General features: G+C 45.9%; 1 protein-coding gene across 1 annotated transcript in view; it reads right to left on the bottom strand.

Annotated features, from left to right (window-relative positions):
* Positions 1 to 756: 756 nt before the first annotated feature.
* Positions 757 to 27,133, bottom strand: part of UBQLN1 (ubiquilin 1) — a 512,801-nt gene continuing 486,424 nt past the window's right edge. Inside the window, exons 9-11 of the mRNA XM_085633159.1 lie at positions 22,586 to 22,701; positions 15,844 to 16,012; positions 757 to 2,036 (exon numbers count right to left, since the gene is read on the bottom strand). Of these exons, the coding sequence (XP_085489285.1) occupies positions 1,890 to 2,036; positions 15,844 to 16,012; positions 22,586 to 22,701 (432 nt within the window). The 3' untranslated portion in view covers positions 757 to 1,889. The remainder of the gene's footprint in view (positions 2,037 to 15,843; positions 16,013 to 22,585; positions 22,702 to 27,133) is intronic.

The following is a 27,133-nucleotide window of genomic DNA, read 5'->3' as shown; positions in this document are numbered from 1 at the left end:
GATAATGCTTTGAGACATTGAGTCTTAGAGGTGTCCAATCAGTTAAGCACCAGGTACCCTGCTGTTCATAGGACGTCATATGCATATGAGTAAGATGGAAATAAGTTGACTTTTGTTAGGGAAACCTTATTATGGAGTGGCAGCAGGCTCGCCTGTTAACTCAGAGACTAGATATCTGTGGCAAAGAAAAGAGGACCGAGGGGCACTGGAAAGACATTATTTTCCACAGCTGCCTTTGTAGCAACCTGGGGCATTGATGGGTCTCCAACATTAACAGCACAAAACAAATTGAGATCTGAGCTTAGAAACTTAGCTGTTTTGCAGAACAAAGAATCTGTAGAGGTAGTAGGCATTCGAAAATATATTTTCACAGTAAAAAACAAGCATAAAAAAGTGACGACAATGAACATTTCTATTGCAAAAAGTCTATTGTTGCAATCCTAAATTACTTCAAAAGTGATTCAAAAAAGTATTCACTACATAAAGGAAAAGTGTGCAGATGTACAAACGCTGTACAATGAATGCATGTCAGCTCATGTGTTTCTGGTCCACGGTAACTATGAACTACAAGTACACAAAACACACTTTATGGACTCAAAATACAGCAAGTGATATTGAGGTAGCAGTAAAAAGTGGGGGAGGAGACAATTCTGTGTGATCGTACTGATCAAAGGCACCCAACCAGATGTAACTGGACCTGCCATCATCAAGGAGGACATTATTTCAAAATGAGAGGGAGTAGAAATGCACTAGATGTTTCTTGAAATTACTGTTTATTACCTGTGCACAGGAGAAATTACTACAGATGAAAACTCATAAGATATACAGTTTTCTTTCTTTACAAGGCAGTTAAAAGGAGCTCTCAGAATAGCATAAGACTTTCAATGAAATATTTTCCAATTACTAAGTCATAATACAGGATCTCAATAGGGTATAGTGACCAGCTTTTGGCAAAAAGCAGTTGTAGGCAATTGTGAGGCAATTAATCGTCACAAAGGAGGAGGAAATTTACACAAGGATTTCTGAACGAGGACTTTTGCTGAAATTGTTAATTTGGTGAAAATAAAGGGGTTTTAGCTGAATTTAAAGGCAAAAAATTACAAATGATCCAAAGATAAATTTCAGTGTTTGATCACGTCAAAGTGATCACTTTAAAGTTTTGGATTATCTTGGAAAACCATTTCACTGTGAAGTCAAATATTTAAAAAGCAAGTTTCTGTAAACCACTACTGTTTAAAAAGAGAAAAATGGTTCTGATCAGCACGATTTCTTTCTTCATTTTGAAGTCAAAAATTGGGTGAACAGAAACTGACAGATGTTCATAATGATGGATCATTAGAAGGATAAGAAATGCAACTGCTCGCAGGATTTTATTTCCGTTGAAAAGAAATCATATCCTAAAAATCCGACTGAAATGATATGATGCTCATAGAAATGGCTCCCCCATTTGCAAATATACATGTTATCAAATTAAAAGGTAAAAAACCCAGCCTTTTCCCAACAAAATACATGCGGAAGTCACAATAAGCAGTATATTATTACCACATATCATACCTTCAATTAAGTTCAGTTTTCTTTTATTATTTTGTATTCTACATAAATTACTACAGAATGCTAACATTTCAAAGCAAATAAATGTGACTGTGATAGCTGTTCAGATCAAAATCACACTAACTGCAGAAAGAATAAATGAATTTGGTACATGCAGCAGATTTGAGTAATTCTGAGCTTTGGAGATCAACCACTGCTCTTTATTCTGCCTTTAAAAAGCATCAGAGGGTTTTAGTTTATAACAAGAATTCAAAAACACAAAGGAATAAGTGGGGAATTTTAAAGAATTAAGAGCTATTATCAAAAATAAATTACATTTGTCAAGTTTCAAAATCCTGCTATGACGGTTGAGATCCAAGTAGCCTTTCTATGGCTCCATTTATATCTCCTCCTGAGGCTATTAGAGCTTGTAAGTTTGCTTCTCGGTTTAGAAAGCCCATGGAACTGAGCTGCTCCAGTTGTTGTTGAAATCTTACTTCAGGATTCTGTAAGTGCAAAAAGAAAATTATGCAGGCCTTAAAAAGTGCTCTGTCACATTCTAATTCAAGTTTGCGAACAAAAGAGGTGCACCAGAAATCTGTGACCATATAGCAGTCAAATAATTTAGGAGAAGAATATCAGTTCAAAACTGTTTTATATCTGCAAAAGCTAGAATGGCAAATTGTAGGATAAGCTCTTTCGAAAGTGTACAAATATTTACAACTGGAGGCGCTTACAATTAGACGTAAACCAATGATACATTTTACAGTAATTCAGTTTTTAGGTTTTGGAAGTTTTACCAGGTGAACATGCTTGAATTATTTCCCGTTGTAACAGGGAGATCTTCATCGCTGTGGGCCGCTGGGGACCACTAAAGTCCGCTTGCTTTGCAAACTGGAAGCGCCACCCACATCTGTGACACAGCGCTTATTAGCGCTTCACTACCCCGCAGCCAGGGATGTGCCCGCACCAGTAGCAGCTGCTCCCTGTAAGCAGCTGTGGGGCGGGGAGAGGAGGAGGAGGAAGGGTTTCAAAGAAAAGGGGGAAAAACACTTGCCAAACAGCTGGCCGGCCACCACCCTCTCTCCTGCGTCCTCTGCCTGGCTTCTTCTCTGCAAAAGAAGCATCCGGCTCCCAGATAGCCAATCACTATGCTGTAATGCAGCATTGTGATTGGTCTGAGCGCCGTGGATTGGCACTCAGCCAGAGAATGGGAGGCTGGGCATGTTCTCCATGCAGGCTGTAATGCAGCCTGTATGGAAAACATGCAAAGTGCGCATGAATGTTTGGCCGTCCCCAGAGGGCCCGTCAAACATTCATGCGCAGTTGTATAGTGCCCACCACTCCTCCCCGTGCTCTGAGAGCAGAGCCCATCTTCCTCATCCGCCTAGACGCCAGAGCAGGAAAAATAAAATGATAATAACAGTTATTATCATTTAAGTTTTCCTTTTTTCGCCTTAGCGAAGGAGCCGCTACTGGCCTGCGCCCGCCATCATGGTGGTGGACCCCTCTTGACTTCATCTCTTGAGCATGGATAGGATATGTTTTGTGTGTGTTTTTTTTCTTTTTTACACCTATGTGGTTGCTTCATTTGGAGAATTGTGCCTCTCTCTCATCCTAGTTTAATATGAGCTGAGCATGGGTAAGAGAAAGGCTTCCCCCTCGAAACCTTAGCTCCTGCAAGTGGCACATCGAGCTACCAAGATTGACAAAATCTTGACCCATGCAGTGGGGGTAGTGTCAGAGAAGATTGAGCTTGCTGAGGGACAATTATCTCGGACGGAGGACAGTTCTTTATTTGTTTCTTCATGTCCCAAATATCCACCTGGGGACCTCGTCCAGCGCTACAAATGACTTTAAAGGGTGGGGTTGCTTGACAGAGGGAGACCCGCTAGAAGTCTCTGCATCTTCAGTTTCAGTGACACGGGAGGGCTCTAGAGTTGAGTCGAGATGTCCAGGAAGGTGCCCCGTGTGCTAATGCGGTAGTAGCGGCCTTGGCCCTGTGGAATGGGCCTGCAGGCCCTCAGGGGGCTGCTTCTTAGCTACTGTGAAGCAGATCTTAATGCAATATTCAACCCATCAAGAGATGGTTCTCTTCTGCACTGCCTTGCATTTCTTCACTTGTGAATCTGATAAAGAGTTGATCGTCCACCCAGTGGTCTCTGGTACGATTGATGAAGGATAGAGCTCTTATCCAATCCAGGCAGTGGAGCCTCACTTCTTTCTTAGAAGGGTGAGGTGGAACGAAATATGATGGGAACATGATGTTTTGGCAGCCTTGGAAGGGAGTCACTACCTTCAGCAGAAAGGAGGCACAAGTTCAGGGAACCACTGTGGGTAGAAGCTGGTGTATGGAGGGTTAACTGAAAGAGCTTGAAGCTCGCGGATCCTCTTGGCCAATGTAATGGCCACTAAGAAAACAGTCTTAAGAGTCAGGAGTCTCAGTGGACAGCTATGTAGGGGCTCGGATGGGGAGCCCATCATAAACGTGAGGACCAAATTAGGGTCCCGCCGGGTGATGAAAGGGGTAGGAGGGAACAAATGTTACAAACCCTTAAGAAAACGTGTCACTGCAGATGAAATAAAAAATGAGGACTGAGCCTGCAACTGTAAAAACAAAAAAACAAAAAAGCAGAAATGGCTGAAAGATAACCTCTAAAAGTGGCCAATGAAAAACCTTGCTGGGCTAACAGCAGCACAAACAAAAACAACTCCTATAAAGGAGCAGAAAGTGGGCCAACATGACTGGAGGAGCAGTAAGTCACAAACCTGTCCCAACGGCAGGTGTCTGAGGGACACCTGGCTGCCAGAATGACATTACAAATCTCTGGAGGATGATCAAAGGCCTTCAACTGTCACTGCTCAATCACCATGCATGAATGTGGAGTGTGCAAGATTTGGGTGCAGGACCCTGCTCCGCTGCTGTGACAGGAGATCCTCCCACAGAGGCAGTCTGATCGGAGAACAGGTGGTCATGCTCATGAGCTCTGGATACCAAACTCTCCTTGCCCAGTCCAGTGCCACTAAGATGACTTGGGTCTGATCAGTTTTGATCTGTTTGAGAACCCCGAGCGGGAGTGGTATCAGCACAAATTCGCACAAGTCCTGGGTCCCAGTGTAATCAGAATGTGTCTCTGCCTGTGGGGTGCTTTGGAAACTCCAGCGTGCAGAAGTGATGACATTGTGCGATCACAGCAGTGGCAAATAAATATAGACAAGGTTTCCCCATTCTTGGAAGAGACCTTGTGCCACCTTGAAGTGTAGATGCCATTTGGATCCGCAAGACATCCATAACTGAGTTTGCCTGCCCTAGCGTTCAGAGATCCCGCCAGGTGCTATACAACCAGGAGGAAGTCCTGGCGCCTCAGCCAAAACTTAAGGCACAGGGCCTCCTGGCACAAAATCGGTGACTCCACCTCGCCCTGTTTGTTGCAATACCACATGGCGGTGGTGTTGCTGTGAACACCTGAAGCAGCCTTCCCTTAATGGATGGGAGGAAGGCCTCAACGCTAACCAGACTGCTGTCAGCTCTAAGAAGTTGATCTGGAGCTGGATTCTGGGAGAGACCGGAGTCCCATGACCTCCACCTCTCCCAGGTGTCTGCCCCAATACAGAAGTAATACATCAGTCACCACTGTCAGATCGTGGTTTGACAACAACCACTGCACATCTTTTGCATTCTCTCCTGAAATCTGGTCAGAGAGCTTCCCCTGGTGTTGTACAGGCTGATTGATATACATCCTCATATTAAACAGGCATGCATTTGTCAGCACCTATTTACGTTCATTTTGGAACAGTTCTTTGCATTCCGTATGGAAAAAACGTGTTTTACATCAGCTCTGTAGCTCATTATGAAGACAGATTGACACTGACAAACTGAGTGAATTTTCGATGGACAATACATCAATGAGTAGTGCACCGGGTACACGAAGGCACCTCAGAATTATATTTATATTGTTATTGACAATCAATGAAGATTCTACGATGAAGAATGCTCACTTACCTGATGACTAGGTTGAACAATAAATCTAGCACTCTGTGTGTTGAAACTTTTTTCATTATTCACCATTTTCTGGATTCTTTCTGGTTTTTTTTTTAAAGGTTTTAAGTGGTTATGAGGTGGAGGTCAAGTAACATAAGAGGGTCCTTTTGAAAAGGACTGTGCCAAGAATAGGATTTTCCGACTGTTTTAATGATAACAGCAGCATTTTGGGGAATCTAATGATATTCAATTTTCAGGCCTTATAGCCATTAGTTCTGTGTAGGAAAGGCACCGTTCCTCGAGATTGTTGTAGATAGCTATTTCATCAGACATCTGTTTTTAGTCAATAAGGGGCTAAAACAAGACATTTCTATTGCCCTTTGAGCATATCATTATGACTGTATTATTATGAATTTTAGTAAGCAAGAATTACCAGCAGCAAAACACCAGAAGAGAGCATGTTAACCAATGTGCAAACAAAGTTCACTGTTGTTGGTAAGGTGGCATTGTAGTGGCTGTGAATACTTCACACAAAGAAGTCTCTGAATGGCCAGTGAAGAAACTTCAGTCATGTTGTCAGCTGACTTGTCTCCCATCATTCTCCTTCAGAAGATGTTTTATATTACATCAAGATTTTTTGTTTAAATTTGTTTATTGCATTTTGACAGTTCAGATACAATGAAACTTACCTGTGTTTTGATATTACATACATATATATACTTGTGATGTTTCAGTGAGCAGTTTTATATTGACATTGGACCTTGTGCGTAATTGTTACATATCTGTATCATGTTTCTGATGTTACAGGCCTATTCATTCAGTCTGTGATGATCATCTGTATCCCACGATGCACCTTTGAACATATGCTTCTAGTTTGTGAGTTGTGTCTGCCTGTGCCTTTATTAAGGGTCGTAATATAATGCCTCAGTGACAGGGCTACTCACCCCACCGGTTGGTGCCTTATATTACATCAAGATGTGTCCACATAAGAATTTATGCTTACCAAATTCTTCTCTGTATCTGTTCGAGACTGATCGAGTTAATTACTGAACAAAACTGAGCTTTTCTGGGGAGTAGATTAGTTGTGTGCTGCATAAAATCGTAGAGTGCCTAGACTAGCACTGGTTATTTTGTCAGATCATTAAACTATGTCCACCTAAAAACTATTGAGAGCTTGTAGTATTTAGCTTGTCAGACAGCAGATTGCCTTTTCTAACTAAGAGCTCTAAATTATGCATTAGATCTCTCACTTATGTGTATCGTGTTTGCCTCCTAGAGGTATGCTTGCAAGATCTAGAAAAAGAGGACAATATGGCACATTGGTGCTTGAGCACTGCATGGTGAAAAAGGTGCAAATGAAAACGGGAGCAAGGCTTGCTCTCTGAAATCAAGACATTTCATGTGACTTTGGCAGGAGTCTCAGTAGGTGGGGCATACTGGTCAGCACTGAAATAATCTGAGCAGAAACTATCATCATCAAGCTTTCTCTGACCCTTTGTTTGAGGTTTCTAATGCCATAATGTGTTTGAAATCTTCAGGTCCACTTGGTTTCATACACAGAAGTCATTCCAGTACATTCCTTTGCCACTGAGGGCCAGGGGCACCCTCTCAAATATGCTCCATGCCTGGGGCAGATGAACTTCCTGACCTAGCTGTCCAGATATACACGTCCTTATGATTTCCAAGGGGCAACGTACAGAGGAAATACAGGTGTTTCTACCTTTCTCTGCCATCCACCCAGCCTAAGCGCTCTAGAGTTGACAGCAATGTTAAAGAGTAATTTTTGGAAGGAGCTAGGTGTTGCTGGTAGAAAATATCATCCAATCTTGCAGCTGGCAAATCTTGTTACTGGATAAAGAAATTACTGACATTGGTTCGACTGCCGTATTTGCAAGTAGGAGGTTATGTTATCAGTTGAAGAATACTATGATTTGTGGTGCAATAAATTCCCCTTCTGTTCAAAGCCTGCAGATTTTGTATTTACATGAGGAAACGTTTGCTCATGATTGCTTCCTGGACATCCAGTTTCAAACCTGTAAGAGGAAACCGTGAATTTAGTCTTACGATAAGACCATTACAATAACTACTGCAAATAAATCTGCTACGCCCTTAGCAGCATTGATAAACTAGACAAGCTTATCAAAATCCTCTTACTGGCTTAAAATCTGGCATGGAGTATATGGTTTCATAGAGGGATCCAACATATGCAGGCCATAAGAAATAAAGTTGCGGCTGTCAACATAGCGGAAGCAATGCCAAAAGTGTTTCTTGAAGGACTCTGTGTGATGCCTTTCCTTAACCAGACGATACAAGGATGAATGAGAAGCAATTCCTTCCCTAACCACAAGCATAGGCGAGTCAAAGAAATACTCTTGTTATATGAAGAATACTTCTACACAGCTTTGTTGTTTCTGCCCGTGGGCTGCTTTGGATCTCCAGCACGCAGAAGTGATGACATTGTGCGTTCTCAGCAGTGGTAGTAGACAAGGTTTTCACCATTCTTGGAAGAGACCTTCGCCACCTCTAAGTGTAGAATGCCATTTGATTCCGCAAGACATCGATGACTGAGTTTGCCTGCCCTGGCGTTCAGAGATCCCACCAGGTGCTGCACAACCAGGAAAAAGACCTGGCGCCTCAGCCAAGACCAGAGGCACAGGGCCTTCTGGCACAGGTTCCATGACTCCACTCTGCCTTGTTTGTTGCAATACCACATGGCGGTGGTGTTGCCTGTGAACACCTGAGGCAGCCTTCCCTTGATGGATCGGATGAAGGCCTTCAATGCTAAGTGGATTTCTGTCAGCTCCAAGAGGTTGATCTGAAGCTGGATTCTGGGAGGGACCAGAGTCGAGGTTTTGGCGTTGGGACTTTTGAATCAGAGTCTCAACTTGAGCCCGATGACTGGTGGGCATGGGCCTTATGCTATTTCGGCTTTTCCAGTATCAACCATGGCCCGAAGGCAGCCGCAGCCCGTGAGAGGGCTACGGTTTGTTGAGACTTATCAGGATTGATGGGGCAGAGTACCCACGTTTTGGACTGGTGGAATGTTGTCTATTTCGAGTTCGGACCCAGAATTGGCTCCTTGGGAGCCCTCATCTGCAGCTGATGCCCGAGCGTGTGCCTTGTGGTGGCATTCTTCAGATCCAAAAATATCCTGATTTCATTGACAGTACATCTGGACATTTCAAGGCGTCTTGCACGTCAATCCTGCAGTGTCTTTTTCGAACTGAAGCATTTACAGGCCTCACAGATGGATTCCTGATGATCCGGAGGCAGGCACAAGTTACACACCAAGTGTTGGTCGGTGTGTGGAAACCTGGCATGGCAGTGTGGGCAAAAACGTCACTAGATGGGCATTACATGAGTGGAACTTGGAACAGAAGGATCTGCCCCGAATGGTTAAGGGCCTCCGGGCCTTTGTCAGCTGGAGTTTGTCGACTGTCGACTGCGATCGATAACAATTACAGGCCTAAATGCTAGTTTTTTTTACAATGTCAAGACAGAGCAGAGGAGTCCACGACCAAAATCGACGGCAGAAAAAAAAACAATCTAACAATGGAGTAGAGGACCATGCATGCTGCAAACAAGGGGAAGATTCACTACATCTTGTGACTTGAAAGACTTTTTCGGAGCAAAACGACGTGCACACTTCCGAGCCCAACACTAGTTGGTGGACTTATGGTAAGCATGTATATCTACAGCCACACATGCCAGCTAACATGTGATATCTTCCAGACCAATCTACTCACATTTCTTCTCACACACACACACACACACACACACACACACACACACACACCTCACTCTTCTCTTCGGCAAAAACAAAAGTACTCCGGCAAAAAGACCCCCATGGGGGGCCTATTAGGCAGCGCAGCGCCAACCTAACGAAGAGCTGGCCGATAATGAACCTGACACCCCTTGGAGTGTGTGAGGGCCCTTGCTCCTAAAGGAGAAGATCCTCCTATCTGCCCCCGGGCAGCTTTTGACCTTCTCTCTTTGTAGGAACTGCATACCCTCTTTTTGTGCACTCTTCCAGACCTCCTCAGCCTGCTTGAAGACTTGCTGTTCATAAGGAGTACAGAATTCGATGGAATGAGTGCCACAAGCAGAGGCATGGTTATTATTCTGTAATGCTTGATGGGCCTTAATTATTAGAGTAGCACTTCTCAGCTCAGTGCCATTTTCATGTTCACTGAAAACAGACTTTGGGCGGTGTTTGAATCCATCAACTAAGGCCTTTTGTAAAGAAATGCCTTCAAGATGAATTACTGATGCCATGCCAATCTGTTGTCATGCTTCTTGTAAGTTAAGAAGCAAAACTGAAAGGGACAGTTTCACTGACACTGGTAGGGAGGGATAGAAGTGCATATGCCAGATGGACTGCTTAGGGAGAGCAGGGGCATGTGGTGTTGCAAGCTAAACTGATATCATCTGGCCATGAATTGTACTCTGTAGGGCGAGTAGTGCTGTAGATTCATTCACATGCTTAGCACACTTCCGCAATCTAGAGTTGGGCTCGGACTTTTGCAATTTGTTTTAGTGCAAACACTTTCCAGCCATGAAATATGGTGTGACCCTTCTCTTACTGTAACATTGCATATGGAGACCAACTGCATTCAAGATTGTCTTTTGCATAGTGAGTAAATCTCTAAATGTATGTAAGGTGCATGAACCGCAATGTTTAGTTAAAAGAAGAAAGCAAAAGATCTGTGAAAAAGACAGGCTTCTGGAAAGGAGGGCGGGCACATGTAAATCTACGGCACTACAGGATATGAACAGATGCCTATAGAGTAAGTCACATTTTCCATTTGTAGCATGTGAAGATACACATGCTTAGCATAGATTGTATAGCAGTACCCTCTCCGCAGTGCTGGCTAGTGTGTGGAGGATGATGTCTGAAATAATCTTAGCAACATCTGAGCAACTAAAACCTGTTGGCCTGCTTAGGGCCCACACAATAATGCTTGGTAAAGGTGTGTATGTGCCTACCCAGGTGGCTGCCTTCCAGATATCCACTAATGGTACACTGCCTCAGAAAGTCATAGTGCACCCTACTTATAGGTGGAGCGTGCCCTAGGTGCAGCTCGCAAACCCTCTTTGCCTTGTGGTAACAAGTCTGAATGTACTTGACAATCCACCTGGCTATGCCAGCTTTGTAGATGGGCTCTCCCTAATGAGGCTTTGCAAAGGAGACAAGGAAATGGTCGGACTTACGAAATAATTTTGTCCGGTTGATGTTGTACATGAGGGACCTTTTGACATCTAACATGTGAGAACTCCTTCAACAACAGATTATAGCTGCAGGAGAAATACTGAGAGATCTATGGTTTTATTAATGTGCAAATGTGATAACAGTTTAGGGAGGAACCTAGTGTTAATTCTAAGACTATTCTTCTGAGCCAAGGTGAAGTGTAGTGTGAGCGCTTGCTAATTCACTGAAGGGAAGTGAGAAAGAAGGCAAACAGCATACATGCATAGGTTTAATAGGTGGACTCATTAGTCTGGTAAGCCCTATACTGAGGATCCACGCAGGAGGTACTTCATTATGGGTATCTTAAGAGAGTGGTACGTTCTGAGTTATGCATGAAGTCCACAACCGTGGCTAAGTGCAGGCGAACAGTATGCAAAGCCTGACTTTTGTAAAGGCAAAAGGTAGGTTACGATCTCCTGGACCGTGGTCTTTAAAGGATCCACGTTTTTGAAAAGCAGTAAAGCCCGAACCTCCTCTATTTTCCAGCATATCAGGTCTTTTTTTAATTTATTTTTAAAAAATTATATAGCGGGACTAGGCCGAGACATCGGGTATCAGAACGCATTACATTGGAGAAGGACACATTCATTTTTATTAGGCACGGGGAGATTAAGTGATTTGCCCAGAATCACAGGATGTTGAGAGTCGTTGCCGAGACTCGAACCCAGTTCCCCAGCTTCAAGGTCGACCACTCTAGCCATAATACTACATCCTCTCCCCATTCTGTGTTGTGGGCCATCTGGCCCCCTTCAAGATATAGAAAATAAAGGTGCCTGAACTCTCATACCAGATTATAAATTTCAAGATTTAGCCTGACCTGACTTACCTCCATGTGAGAAGATCCAGCCTGAGGGGAAGCTTCTCATGGGGGCTGAGTGACAACTCCAGAATAGTGGAGTACCAAGGTTGCCTGACGCGACTTTTATGAGGGTTAGCGATTCTTGCCTGAGCTTCTTCACCATGGGAGATGCAAGAAAGGTGTAAAGTGAGGGCAATTTACGAGGTAACGAACAGTTTAATCCAGGATGAATCTCCCTCTCATCTGCTGAGCAGGTCCGCAAAGCTGTATTCCCCCCAGGAGATGCTACCCCATGAGGTGAATGTAAGGAAAGTAGCCCTTTTTGACATAGCCATCTCCATGTTTTGCCTGGTACTGATGTGATTTTGACTGGAAGTGCACTGGGTTCCTGCTAACCAGGTCCCCAGTGCCAGAGTTCTTTCCCAAAACTGTAGAATGGTTCCCCCTATTGGCAAAACATTTAGCACCCTCTGCAAGTCCCTAGTAAATGATACTCCTGGTATCTAGGTACTAAGGGCAGCAGCACAAATATTGCCACCCTAAAGGACCCCTCACCAAGCACATGCAAGGCTGCCATTGCATGCTGTGTGTCTTGGTACAGACCAAATTGAAATCACGACATGTCACACATCCCTGTGTGTCATGATCCCTAAGTCATCCCTACTGAAGGCCTGACAACCCTGAGGCAGGGTGCTGAATATTACATGTGAGGGCCCCTGTTCTGGCCAGTTCAATTACTGCCAGAGCAAGTGGACAGGGAAGCCATTGTAAAACATGTACTAGACACTGGTGAAAACTAGTTCCCCAGCCACATGATGGCTTCACTGAAAATATGGTTGTTTGGCATCAAACATGTGGTATTGATAAACTCACACTGATTCCATTGATGGATTTACCAATACATGCACATAGAGGGCACCTTAGAGGTGCCCCCTGAAAACCTATCAGCCTCTGGTGTGCTCCCTGACTGGTTCCTGCCAGCCTGCCACCCGAGACATTGTTCTGACCTCCAAGGGTGAGAGCTTATGCACAAAAGAGCCAGAGACGTTTTAAGGCAAGGGAAACGTGGGCTCTGGCCCAGGGCTGCAGCTGTTTAGGAGGCCCCCCTAATAGAGCCTGATTTGCTCTGATGAGTCTTGCCCTGTTGATCTTGATTAATTCTTTAATTCTTTTAAATACCGTTAATGTATTTTAAAGTGGGTGTTGTGTTAGAGTCTATTGCAGACATTTTGCAGAGAAATTTGTTTGTTTCATGCAACATCTATAAAAAAAAATGTTTTAGATGACAATAGGGCATTACATATGAGAAATGGGAGGGTGTCACAGAGACTATTTGCAGTAACATTAGTGACTTGCTGATTTGTTACAATATTGTAAGCACATGTCACTATCCCTGAATATTAGATGTAAATGTATTTAGAATTTGAACTAGTGCGCCTGTACACTGTCAGTGACATGGCCAAAGAGGGCATGAAAGAGCTGAAATTGAATCATAAATTCAAAGCTGTTCCAAACGGGACCCCCCCCCCAAGATACATTTGGCCCAGGGCCCCTAAAATCCTTAAGATGTCCCTGACAAAGGGGCCCAGAACAAAAGCTTGTCCGTGAAGAGGATTCAACACCCTCTCCCACCGGAGGGCCTGCTGATTAGCCTTTCTAGACCAGCAAGCTTCAAAGAGCTGCCACCTTTGGAATAAAATGTGGCTCCCCACAATGGAGAAGAAGCTGCCTTCTTTTGGAGAGGTGGAAAAATTAGCTAGTCAGGTAGGCTTGCCACCTCCAGGCTAGTATCTAGCTACTAAGGTGGACTAAACTGAGGGCTCCATATTTCAGCAGTAGAGGTCTTTGCGATGGCATACCTAGGAATTCTAGGACAGAGTTATGCCCACTTCCGCAGGAAGTGGTCATAAAAGGTGTGTAGTGACTCCAAGGGTCAGTAGCCCACTGGCTGCTACCCTACACTAACGACCCTGAATTCAGTATTTAGGGGAGTCTCTGGCACCAGAGAAACAGACCATGATGACCTAAGAAGAGGGAGGACCCCAAAGAGCCACAAAGGAAGAGAGGAGAGAAGAAGCAGCTGACCTGGTACCAGCATCGCCAGTCTGCCTGCATCCCTCGTCGAAAACTGCACCAAAGTCGGCTTGTCCTGCAGCCATCGACTTCAGAAACTTGGGAGGACTGCCTGCATTCGATAAAGAACCAAGACCTTCAGTGGGACAGGTGAAGTGTTCCCTGCATCGCACAGCAACTCCAAAAGAAAGGACTCTGAGACCACCGGAACCGCCAAAACCCAACACCTGAAGCCACCACTGCACTCGTCGCTCCAAGCCCCAGTCAAGGTGGGCCAACGGTGTCATCAGGGTCCCCCAGGTTTCCAGAATCCGAGTACATCGTGGTTTCACCCCTGGTGGACCCTCTGACGTCACCTGTAGCCTCTGCACGCAGGCCGCATCTACGGCAACTGCTCTAGTAAGGATAAACCTGACGCCCAAGGACACCCCTGCACCAGTTACCCCTGGCCCATGGAAAAGAGGACCAGGGTGTCCCTATGCCCCAGAGTGTTGTGGGGCCTGAGCTCCGCCTGTTGGTTCAGCCCGACTGGCCTCCTAGCCAGAGCCTGCGCCTCTTTTCACAGAGACCAATCTCCATTGAATAATATTGGGCTCCCGACCAGATTTTGCACCCAGCTGCCCTCGTGCCGCTGGCGATGTACTATTGGTGCTGCCTTCTGGATAACCTCTTGGTATGCTGCAACGTCACTTGGGGGTGAGACCCTGAATAGGAAGTCAGGGTCCCTGAGGGATCCAAATTATAATCGTACAGGCGGTTATCTGTGGGACCTTAACCAGTGGTTGATCGAAGGTGCCATAGAGGCTGCCTGGTTTCCAAAGAGGGTGGAACTCCCTGGTGACTCTGGCACGGGGGAGGGAGTGGAGTTGTGTGTGGGGCTGCAGGTTGAGGTGGGGATGGAGGAGAACTGTGGAGCAGAGGGACAGGGCTAGTGGCTGCATCTCTTGGGTGTGGGTTCTGGGGAAGAAGGCCTGGAAAGTAGGTTCTTTCTCAAAAGCAAGTCACCTCTTTCAAGGCACATGCTCCTAAAAGTGGCAGCGGACAGCTTTTCAGTGATCAGGTGTATGGAGAGGTGGCTTAGCTAACGTCACACTCCTGCTGAAGCCACTCAGGACTCGGACCTTGACTTGTTCCTAGCTGGTGTGCTGAGTTCTGGGCTTGAGGCCAGACTCCATTTGGAGCAGTGCTTTGCATCAATGAGGGGTCTTTGGGTCTATTGAAGGACCAGGATTTGTCCTGAGAAGCAGACATACTCATAACCTTGAGCATGGTCTTCATTGGTGGTTTTTGGTGGTAGTGAACAATAGGCATAGATTCAGTGCTTAATCTGTTTAATAAAAAAAAATGCCAGGTGTCTTGTCAAGAGGCCACTGCAGCTTGCCTCACACAATGCACCTACCATGCTGCAATGATAGTAACAAACGCAACTGCTAACCATCACACTCCTACAAGTGTGACAATTTGGACTATTGCAGGCCCCAAAGCTGTATGAATGGCTTGGGAGGCAGGTAAGTAATTTTTAATGTATATTGAATTTATAATTCACTTTTGTTGGGGTCATGGCAGACAGTGCCACCTTGTGGCAGACTGTCACAAGCGCTGGAGTTGACAATCAAGTGCCAGTGCCGAGCACCAGAAACCACTGGCTCAGATTAAGCACTGCATATAGTACACACTTCATGGTGGTCCGCCCACAGATATTTGATGTGACAGCAAGGGCAATTCTGGAATGGTGTGTGTTCTATCACAAATGCAGCATTCTCAGGCGATGGTGGGTTAGGAACGGTGCTGGGTCCATGAGGGGAGTAGGGCCTTGATGATTTTGGTAACAAATGTGTTCTCTAAGGTGTTGAAGACTGTGTCTTGGAACACAGGTAGTGGTCGAGCTCTAAGGAGCCCAATGCGGTAGGACAGAAAACCACCGAAGGGGCCGACAAAACATCAAGAACCACAACAACCTCAGAGTCCACTTGTTGAATGACCAAACCAGATGGCAGAGAAACAACAATCTAAGATAGAGTCAGTGCCATGCTCTATATACACCAAGAGAATTAGTCAGTGATATATCGTGACTCAAGATATTTCTAAGAAAAACAACCTGCAAACGTCCAAACTAAATGTCAGGAAGATGCTAAGCGTATGTATACATTCATACTACAAACATAATGTTTATTAGCAAATGATTGCTCTTTTCTTAGCTTAAAAACATACCTGAGGGTTAGCTCCAGTAAGTGCTTGCAGCATCTGTTGAACGAACTGCTGATGCCCAGGCTCTGTTACACATGTTGATGGAGTGGTACTTTCAGTAGGTACAGGGGTGGGTGCAGCTGTCCCTGGAGGAACACCAGTGCCTGCCAAGCCTCCCAAACCTGGTGCTACGCTGTAAAGACAAAAAGGTTGTTAGCAACAAATGAAGAAAGAGCCACAAAATAACCAGCACCCTTAACAATTTCTTTTGATTACAGATTTCTAAGTTAACAGGCAACTTTATGATTTTGCACTACTTGCATCTCTCCTAGAAAAACTGACCCATACCGGCCATGGTTCTCAAAGAATGATATGAAGTAATAGCAAAACTACTAGGGACCATTCCTAACCTGCATGGGCTCTCCTAATACGAAGTAAAAACTGCCAGTCAGCTTAAGCTTCAAACATGTGAAAAGGACACTGCATGAAAGCTGAACTGACATTGAATAGCAGTCCACACAGTGGGTTACCCAGCTAAGCAAGCACATAACATATCCTAAGAATTTTTGCACACAAAGACTGATTGAAAATCAAAAAAATAAAGTAATTCAGTATGAAAACCATCCTTTGTAGTCAATGAAACTGATCCATGGCCTTGTAAGGCAAATGCTACTTACCAGTATGCATCTGTTCTTGACATGTAGAGCTGCAGATCTACACACTGTGCATAGATCGCCATCTGGTGTTGGGCCCGGATGTTTGCAGTTTTTTTTCCTCTTGGAAATTCTTTGGAAGTCACGAGGTATGAGACTCCTCCTTTGGATCGTATTGCACATGGGCTTCGGCTCCATCCTCAGATTGTTTTTCGCCAGCAGGGAAAGATGGAGCGTAGTAATAACAGTGAAGATGCCTATGTGTGTTGTAACTAAATAATATAAACTGGAACAGATAAAGGCAGCCGGGGAGGCGGGTGGGCGTGTGTAGATCTGCAGCTCTACATGCCAAGAACAGATGCATACTGGTAAGTAGCATATGCCGTTCGAGGCATATGAGCTGCAGATTACACACTGTGCATAGATTATATAGCAGTACCCATTCTTAGCGGCGACTACCGGTATCTGTTGCAGTGGTTTGAAATAATGTTTTGAGTACAACCTGGCCCACACTAGCCTGTTGCTTAGTTTGCACATTTACACAATAATGTTTAGTGAAAGCGTGCGGTGTTGACCATGTAGTTGCTCTGCAGATATCATCTAATGGGATGTTTCCTAGAAATGCCACTGAAGCCCCTATTTTACGTGTAGAGTGGGCTTTAGGGGGAACGGATAGCGTTCGTTTTGCTTTGTGGTAGCAAATCTGACTGCATTTGACAATCCACCTAGCTATCCCAGATTTGGAGATGGGGTTGCCTTTGTGTGGTGGTGAGAAAGAGACAAACAGTTGTTTGGTCTTACGAAAAGGTTGTGTTCTCTCGATGTAGTAGAGTAAGGTTCGTTTGACATCTAGTGTGTGAAGAGCTCTTTCTGCAATGGTCTGTGGTTGCGAGAAGAATACTGGTAGTTCTACAGATTGGTTTAGGTGAAAAGGAGAAATGACTTTAGGGAGGAATTTTGGGTTTGTACGGAGAACAACCTTATTATGGTGCATTTGGAGAAAAGGTTCTTGAATGGTAAGTGCTTGTATCTCACTGACCCTTCTGAGGGAAGTGATGGCTACAAGAAAGGCGTTTTTCCATGTTAGGAATTGAAGTTCACATTTGTGTAGGGGTTCAAAGGGAGGTCCCATTAGTCTGGTGAGAACGATATTTAGGTTCCACACAGGTGAGGGTGGCACTCTGGGGGGAATTATTCTTTTGAGGGCTTCCATGAAGGTTTTAATGGCAGGTACTCTAAAATGTTGCCCGTTTTGTAGATAAGCTGCTATGGCTGCAAGGTGCAGTCTAATGGACGTATAGGCTAGATTGCATCTTTGTAGGTGTAGTAAATAGCCTATGATGTGTTGAATGGACACGTCTCGGGGATTGATGGTATTGTTGTGACAATAGACAACAAAACATTTCCACTTGGCTGCGTAGCACGCTCTAGTGGTAGGCCGCCAGCTTCTTTAATGACGTTCATGCAGTCAGGGGGAAGATTTAGATAACCGAATTCTAGGATTTCAGGAGCCAGATCGCAAGGTTGAGCTGAGCTGGGTCCGGGTGCCTGATCTCTCCATGGTTCTGGGTTAAGAGGTGTGGAGAGAGGTGTAACTTTTGGTGCGGTACTACAGATAGTTCCAGCAGTGTGGTGTACCACGGTTGTCTGGCCCAAGTTGGAGCCACTAGGATTAGTGAGAGGAAGTGTTGTTGTAGTTTGCGCACCACTAATGGAATGAGTGGGAGAGGCGGAAAAGCGTATGCAAATCTGCCTGACCAGTTCATCCATATTGCATTGCTTTTTGACAATGGGTGTGGATATCTGGCGGCGAAGCTTGGGCATTTGGCGTTTTCGTGGGTGGCGAAGAGGTCTATCTGTGGATGCCCCCACATTTGAAAGTACGGGTGAAGAACTTGCGGGTGGAGTTCCCACTCGTGGACTTGTTGTGTTTGTCTGCTGAGCAGATCTGCCATAGTGTTTTGGACTCCTGGGACATGTTGGGATAGGAGAAAGATTTTGTGTGGTATGGCCCATCTCCATATGCTCTGTGCTAGCTGAGAGAGCTGTGGAGAGTGAGTGCTGCGGAGAGTGAGTGCTGCCTTGTTTTTGTATATAGTACATGGCTGTCATGTCTGTGCGGACTAGGACTGCCTTGCCTGAAATCTGTGTTTGAAAATATTTTAGGGCTAAAAATATGGCTAGTAACTCCAGATGGTTGATGTGGAGTAACTTCTGTTGAGGTTTCCATCTCCCTTGCATGGTGTGATGTAATAGGTGAGCTCACCCAGCCGGAGAGCAATGCGTCCGTTGTCAGTACTATCTGAGGAACCAGGTCCAGGAACGGTCGCCCTTTGGAAAGGTTTTTGGTGGTCCACCACTGCAGAGAGCGATGGGTACAACCGTCTACCAACACCAGATCTGTTAATTGACCCTGGGCCTGGTTCCATTGGCGCGCTAAGCACTCTTGGAGAGGACGCATTTGGAGTCTTGCGTGAGGTACTATGAATATGCAAGAGGCCATCATTCCTATTAGTTGCATGAACACTCTAGCTGGAAGAGAGTGTTGTAGCTGAAATTTTGCGCGTAGAGCTTGAATGCTTGCTATCCTGGCAGGGCTGGGGTAGGCTAGCGCTTTTGAGGTGTCTATAGTGACACCCAGATATTGTTTTACGTTTGACGGTTGGAGATGGGACTTTGCGTGGTTTACTGTGAAGCCCAGTTGGTGAAGTAGCTGGATAGTGGCATGCGTGTGTTGTACACACTGGTTGTATGAACTGGCCTTTATTAGCCAGTCGTCTAGGTATGGGAAGACATGGATGTGTTGTCTCCGCAGGTGTGCTGCTACTACTGCTAGGCACTTGGTGAATACTCGTGGTGCTGTTGTGACTCCAAATGGGAGTACTTTGAATTGGTAGTGTTGGCCGTCCACTACAAATCTGAGGAACTTCCTGTGAGCGTTGTGAACAGGAATGTGGAAATAGGCGTCTTTGAGGTCTAAAGTGGTCAGGAAATCGTTGTGGGAGAGCAGTGGAAGTACCTGCTGAAGTGTTACCATGTGGAAATGGTCTGAGTGTATGTATCGGTTTAGGGGCCTGAGGTCTAGGATGGGCCGTAGAGTGTCGTCCCTTTTTGGTATGAGGAAAATATAGGGAGTAGAACCCTATATTTTGTTGGTTGGTAGGAACCCGTTCTATCGCCCCCTTTTGTAGGAGGGAGATTGCCTCCTGCTTTAGTAGTGTTAGATGTTCTTGTGACATTGGGCGTTGTCTGGGTGGAATGTATGGGGGGGTAGATATTAGTTCTAGGCAGTAGCCTGACCGAATTATTTGCGTTACCCATTTGTCTGAGGTGATGGTAGTCCAGACAGGAAGGAAATTTTGGAGTCTGCCCCCGACCGGAGTAGGATGGTCTGAGGGGAGTCATTGGGTAGGTGCGGCGGCAGAGCGGGCGGTGTTTGTCTTGCCTCTGCCTTTATTGTTGTTGCCTCTGTAGCCGCCTTTTTGGTAACCCCTTGTAAAGGTGGATTGGGTAGGGGTTTTATATGAAGTGGAAGCGGTGTCAGAGGAGTAGCCTCTGGATGTGCTCCGAAAGGAAGAGCGGCGAAAGGAGCGCCTGGGAGGGTGTGATTGTAAGGCTTCCATAGATTTCGCCGTATCGATGTCTTTTTTCTTTTTTTCTAGGGCCTCGTCCTTTTTTGGGCCGAATAGATGTTCCTGGTCACAGGGGTAGTTCAGGATGAAAGCTTGCACTTCTGGTTTAAAACCTGAGATCCTTAGCCAGGCATGGCGACGGAGGAGGATGCTGGTAATAATGGCTCTGGAGGCGGTGTCAGCTGCATCTAGGGCACAGCGGATCGAGGTATTGGTAATGGTTTTGCCCTCCTGAATTAACTCGTTTGCCCTATTTTTATATTTGTCAGGGAGGTGTTGCATTATGGCTTCTAGTTCGTCATAATGGGCCCTGTCGTATATTGCCAGTAGCGCTTGACTATTAGCGATGCGCCATATGTTGGCAGCTTGGGATGCAGTGCGCTTGCCCGATGCGTCCAAGAGTTTTGACTCTGTCAGGTGGTGGCGCTTCGCCCGACGCTTGGGAACTTGCCCTCTTTCGTGCTGTAGACACTACTAGGGAATCTAGTGGTGCTGGCCCTCTGATGTAGGCGGGATCTGTAGGGGCAGCTTTATATTTTTTGTCTATGCGCGGGTTAATGTCCCTGGCTCTGACTGGGTCTTTAAAGACCTCCGGCGCGTGGTTTATAACTCCTTTGAGCATGGGCAGTATGGAGGTGGCCCTATGCGTGGTGTCAAAAGTATTGAGAAGGAAGTCCTCCTCCATGGGGTCGGTATGGAGATCCACCCCGTGAGTGTGTGCAGCCCTTTGGAGTAAGTGGTTGAACCCTAATGAGTCTTCTGGTGGGGATGGTCTGGAGGGGTAGAGATAATCTTGCGGGACGTTAGGAATGTCAGGGATGTTATAGTCGTTCCATGGGTCTGGGGAGCCTGGGGGAGTGGGGTCCCCTGTAGGTAGGTCAGGGGGTACGTCCCCTATATCATCATAGACATCATCATTATCATCATCCGGAGAGGGTGTGGGGAAATGATGAGGTGGGGGGGAGAATGATGAGGTGGGGGAGAAGGTGGAGGGGGTGGAGGAGGTGGTGAAGGCATTCTGAAAGGGGAGGTAGCAGAGTCCTTCCTCTTTGGAGGTGGAGCTGGGGCAGGCTTTTCCAGCTGTCTCTTTTTGATGCAGAGCATCAAATGTCCGGTTTTGGGGTCCTTGATCAATGTCTTTTGCGATGGATCAGGAGTAAAAAGTTCTTCCGAGGGTGGTTTGTCCGTCGGCGCCGAAGGCATCGGGTGCCGATGGTTTTCTTGTTTGAGTCTGCGCTAGTCGGCTGTTTGGAACTATGCGGCCTGGAAAGGGCTGTCTGTTTACTCGGTACCGAGATGGTTTTCGGCTTCGAGATGTCGGTGGCCTTGTGTTTTTTGCTCAGTTCCGGGGATGGTGTCGGTACCGAGCAGCTGGAGCTGTTTTTCGCGCCGAGTGTTTCGGTATGGAGCTCGGTGCCGAAGAGGAGGCCATTTTTTTTTTTGCAGTCGGTTCGGAGGAGTGTTTCTCGGCACTGACGGTGGGCTGGCTCGAGCCCGAGCCGCCGGAAGGCTTAATAGGCTTCTTTACCGGTCCTGAAGGTGCGGTGTGGGAAGCAGGGTCTTTGGTCTTGCCTAGGCCTGGAGGCGAAGGCGTGACCGTAGCCTTTTTCGTGCCGTGGAGGGTGGGTCTTCGTTACTCACGACCCTCTGTGCTGGAGTGATGTCCTCCACATCTGAATCATTGGCTTCGGAGGCGCTGACGAGGCCCTCGTCGGTGTGTTGTCCTTCTGGAGCGTTGACGCCTTCCCCGAAGATGTCGTCTGGAATCGCCGTCGATGAGTGTGCCATTGTTCTTCGTGCCCTTCGGTCTCGAATTGTTTTCTTGGACCGGAAGGACTTGCACGACGGACAGTCTTGAGCCTCGTGTTCAGGGGAGAGGCAGAGGTTACATACTTCGTGAAGGTCGGTGTGGGGAAATTTGGACCCACATCGGGGGCACTTCTTGAAGGGAGTCCTTTCCATTAGCCAGGACCGGAGCTTGGCCCGAAGGCAGTCGTCGACGACTGGAATCGAAGGTCTTGATCAATCAGAGCCGCGCCGAGTGTTGAGATCGCGATCGAAAACAATACCGTGAATTGGGGTGAGGATTGCACGTCGATAGAAAAACTGGAAACTGTTCGGAACCGGAGCGCGAAGATCACCTCGGAGCCCAATGGCGGAAAAAAACAATCTGAGGATGGAGCCGAAGCCCATGCGCAATACGATCCAAAGGAGGAGTCACATACCTCGTGACTTCCAAAGACTTTCCAAGAGGAAAAACAACTGCAAACATCCGGACCCAACACCAGATGGCGATCTATGCACAGTGTGTAATCTGCAGCTCATATGCCTCGAACTTTTACTTTTGGTTATATTTCTAACAATACACTGTCAACATGTTTTCTTATTCAAGCCCACCAATATGAAGTTGGACAAATCTTTATCCCAGCAATATGAAACAAGAGAGCAGTAATTATGATTGTTTCACTTAAAGATTCTTACCCTGGTATAAGCGTTGGTGCTTCTGTTGCTAATGTCTGCAGACCTTGCTGAATCTGTAGCAAAGCTTGCATTGCGCGAGGATTTGACATAGCAGATAACGTGTCTGGACTCTGCATCTATAAAAAATATAATTGACAAAATCTGTGGATGAAGTAAACTGGAAAGTGGAATAAGAATGTAGTCTACATAGTGCATCTGTAATTAAAAAGCAATTGAACCCCGACAGTTCATTGCAGAGGAGAAATCTATTGTAAGGCTAGCTTTTTGGTGTTTTATGTAAGACAAGGCGCTTTCCTACCACATTTAAGGGCTTCTGTGTTTAACTCTAAATAGTTATATAGCTGTAAAATGAGCTCAAAGTTTAAACACTACAGAGGAGACTTATTTCTCAAAAGGTCAGAAAAAAAGAGCAGCTTCCCTTTGAGGCTAGGAGTACAAGACTAACAACCAGTGTCTGTCCCTGGATTTAAAGTCAAATTCTCTATCATTATATGGGCAACAAGTAATGTGTATGAAGAAAACATTACTTACGCTGTACGCATCTATTCGTGGCCTATAGTGCTGCAGAATAAAATGCTCTCCATAAACCTGCCATATAGTGTGTGGCTTGGATGTCGAAAGTTGTTTTTGTTCGAAAAAGTCTTTTTGAGTCACGAGGTAGTCTGCAACTCCCTCTCAGTTGGCAATGTGCATGGGGCGTAACTCTATTGTTAGATTGTATTTTTGCATAGAGGGTGAGCATAAGTATGAAGTAGTGATCAGTTAGAATATGGTGACTATACCATCATATAGGACTTACAAATGCTAATGTTATAGGGGTCTAAAACAATACGCTGACTCCAGGGAGGAGGGTGGGTGCAAGTGAATCTACAGCACTACAGGGTATGAACAGATGCTTACAGGGTGAGTAGCATGTTCCGTTCGTAGCATGCATGGATGTAGTGCACATGTCTGCTCAGAGTGTAAAGCAGTACTCCTCCAAACGGGTGGCTAATCAGTATATGGCACAGATTTCTGAAGCAGTTCTTAGTACTCTTTGGCCAACTTTAACCTGCTGACAGACGAGAATATCAACAAAGTAATGCTTTAATGTACCAAGTTTGGATATATGTAATGATCTATCTAACTGTGCCAGCTTTTGATATTGGGTGACCTTAATGAGGTCCAGCAAAAGCAACAAAGAGCTATTGAGTTTTATGAAAAGATTTAGCTCCATCAATGTAGTACACTAGAGCCTTTTTAAGCATCTAGGGTATGAAGGGTTATTTCTGCTTCTGAATCTGAGTAAGGGGAAAAGACTGGCATCTCAAGTGTTTGGTTGAGACAGCAGCAGAGACCATCTTGGGCAGAAATTTAGGGTCAATTCTAAGAACAACCCTAACTGCATGAACCTGGATAAAACGTTGTTGCAAGGCGAAAGGCCGTACTTCATCAAATCTCTTGGCAAGGTAATAGCAATGAGGAAAGCTACTTTCTAGGAGAGGAATTACAAAGGAAAGGAATATAGTGGTTTCAATGGAAGAACCATGAGTCTTGTAAATGCTGTGTTAAGGATCCAGAGTGGGGCAGGTGGGAAAATCGTCTTAAGGCCTTCCATAAAGGCTTCAATATCTGCAATTCAAAAAATGGAAGAATGTTCTCGATTTTGCATATATGCAGAAAAAGCCCCAAGGTGTAAGTTTACAGAAGCTAACTACAATTTCCAGAGGTGAAGCAGATATTAAACAATGTCTTTAACAGTTGGTTTAAAGGGGTCCAAACATTTAGATACATTTTGTCCACTTTGCTGCATAGCAAGCTCTAGTTGTAGGTCTACAAGCTTCTTTTAGGATGTGCATTTAGAGATCCAAACTCTAAGACCAAAGGTGCCAAATTGCTAGATTGATTTGACTGGGGTCTTGTTGTCTGATCGTGTCCTGTTTTGTGTGAGAAGGTCCGGCGTGTTGGAGAGCCTTTTGTGAGGTGTAATAAACATCTCAAGGATGGCTGAGTAACATGGTTGTCTGGCCCATATGAGAGCCACCAGGATGAGAGTGAGGGACGTTTTCTGTGGCGTTCTAACCATGTACAGAAGGAGTGAGCGAGGAGGAGAAACGTAGGCAAATATCCATTACCAGTTCATCCATCGAGAATTGTCCATAGACTGTCGGAAACTGTTGGCAAAGACTTGGCATTTTGCATTTTCATGAGTGACAAATAGATCTATTTGAAGGAAACCCTAATGTTGGGAGTAGGACATGTGGGTGGAGTTCCTACTCATGGGCTTGTTGATACATCAGGCTGAGTAGGTCAGCAAAGTTGAGGTCTACTCATGGGAGTTACTTTGCTAGGAGGTGGATTTGATGCTGATTTGCCCAATGCCAATTCTTCTGCGCCAGTGGTGATAGCTTGTGTGAGTGGGTACTGCCCTGTTTCTGCAGTTAATACATGGCAATCATGTTGTCTCTCTTTTCCAGCACTACCTTGCCCTGAATATTCAGAAAGAAAGCTTTGAGGGTTAGATGAATTGTAAGAAGTTCCAGGTAGTTTATGTGGAACTCCTGCTACTGGGGTGACAACAGACCCTGAACTGACATGCTGTGTAGATGTTCTCTACCGGCAGACGAGGGATGCATCTGTCTTCATGATCATGTGGAATAGGGTCCTGCAACAGATTATTGCTGTTCTACCATGCAGAGAGTGAAGAGTGCTTGTCCTTACCAACACTAGATCCAGTTGATGCCCCGTCCGCTTGTGACAATTGTGCTGAGAGGCACCCCTGCAATGGATGCATGTAGAGTCCAGCATGGGGAACTATGGTGATGGATGATGCAAGAGGCCATCATTCCTAAAAGGCACATCACTGTTCTGACTTTAAGATGATGATTCAGCTGAAAACGAGGTAGAAGCTGTTGGAAAATCAGCATTCTTTGTTGGGTGGGATATGCCTTGCCAGTGATGGCATTGAGAATTGCAAAAAGAAACGGCTGTATATGTGATTTGGTGAGGTTTAAGGTAGACCCAAATGTAGGAAGGTGGATATCTGACTATGGTTACCCCCAACTTTTTGCCTAGTGTCTAGCTGGTTTTTCGACTTAGTTGGCCTGAGATCCTGCCATTCAGGGTCTCAGGCGGTCTGCTCTCTCTTTAAAATGGACTCCATGTACCCTAGGTACATTCCCAATTGGTAAGGATCACCTTATTGGACCCTGTACCCTAGGTACCCAGGGCATAGGTGTACCCTAGGCCTCCCAGGGGCTGCAGCATGTATTATGCCACCCCTGGTCTGGCCTTCCAATCAGACACAACTGGCTGATCACTCAGCTGGGGCAAGGTCGTGTAATCACCCCTTGCTTATAGACATATGTGTACCTATCAGTCACTCCTATGGCAGGCCTTAACAATCCTGGAGGCAGAGTGCTTGGTAACATGTGAGATGGTGCTCTAGCATGAGCTGAGCCTGTCTGCAGCTTTCGGAACCATGTCCTTATAGCTGTTCTATGATATAGCCTACCATATACTCTTAAAGTGCCTTATAATCTTAAACGGTTATGGTAACTATGGTTTGGCTTTATCAAAACATGTCGTGTAAGGTGTCTAACACTTTGGAATAATACCCCCATACCATTTCTGGTGATGAGGATATTATTCCCCCCTTCTAGAGGGAGAGACATGTTAAAATCCTACTTTGCTGTTTAACTCTAACCAAAGCCTCAGCATCACAAAATGGATGCTGCTGCCACAGACACGAGTCTGACCTCCTGCTGCTGGGAGTGATCCTGGCAAGGGAGGCTTGGACAATAGGTTTCCTGCTTGGGGAGGTGCTAGCACCTCCCCAGACAGACTTTAGTGTATTGGGGCAGGGTGGGCTGAAAGGAATGAGACATGCCTGGGGCACACAAGGTGTCCCATGCATAGTCCAGTTCAAACCTGTGCTGGGGCACTCCAGCCCCAGCTCTGGCGCGGAACTGGACAAAGGGAAGTGGGTGTAACCACCCCCTCCCAGGTCCCACCCATAAGGCGTGACCTAGCAGGTATCCCAGCCCCCCAGATTAGTATAAGAGTGGGAGTTGGGCCTCAAGACTTTAGATTATCCTGAACCTGCAACTTGAACAGAAACTCTGGACCTTCGACATTCGACGAAAGAAGAAGACTGAAGAATCTCCCTTGTGGCCAAGGAGTGGCTACCCTGTGCAAACAGGCACCATCAAGAGACTACCCTTTGCTTTGCTAAAGTTCTACGAGGGACCGACTGCAGAGCCCGACCAGAGCCTTGACTTCCAGACTTCTCCGACCCTGATCCACCTCCACAGCAGAGCTGAGATCCGTGGAGGCGACGAGAGACGTGGGACCGGCTACCTGGGAAAAGTGGCTAGTATCTTCAAGCGCAGCTTCTGAGGCACCCTCGAAGTTGTGCACCGGGGATTGAGAAGCCCCAACCCCAAGCACCATCTGCACCGAAGACCAGCCCCCCCCACACTCCACGAGTCCTGCGTGGTGCCCTTCTGCATTTTCCTGCTTGCCGCGTCTGTCCGGTTGCTTGCCCGCTGGCTAGTGGCCTTTGTGACG

The sequence above is a fragment of the Triturus cristatus genome, chromosome 2_1, assembly GCF_964204655.1.
Source record: "Triturus cristatus chromosome 2_1, aTriCri1.1, whole genome shotgun sequence".
In the NCBI taxonomy this organism is placed as follows: domain Eukaryota; kingdom Metazoa; phylum Chordata; class Amphibia; order Caudata; family Salamandridae; genus Triturus; species Triturus cristatus.
Note: the sequence above shows the minus strand (reverse complement) of the source record. Positions and strands in the feature narration are given on the sequence as shown.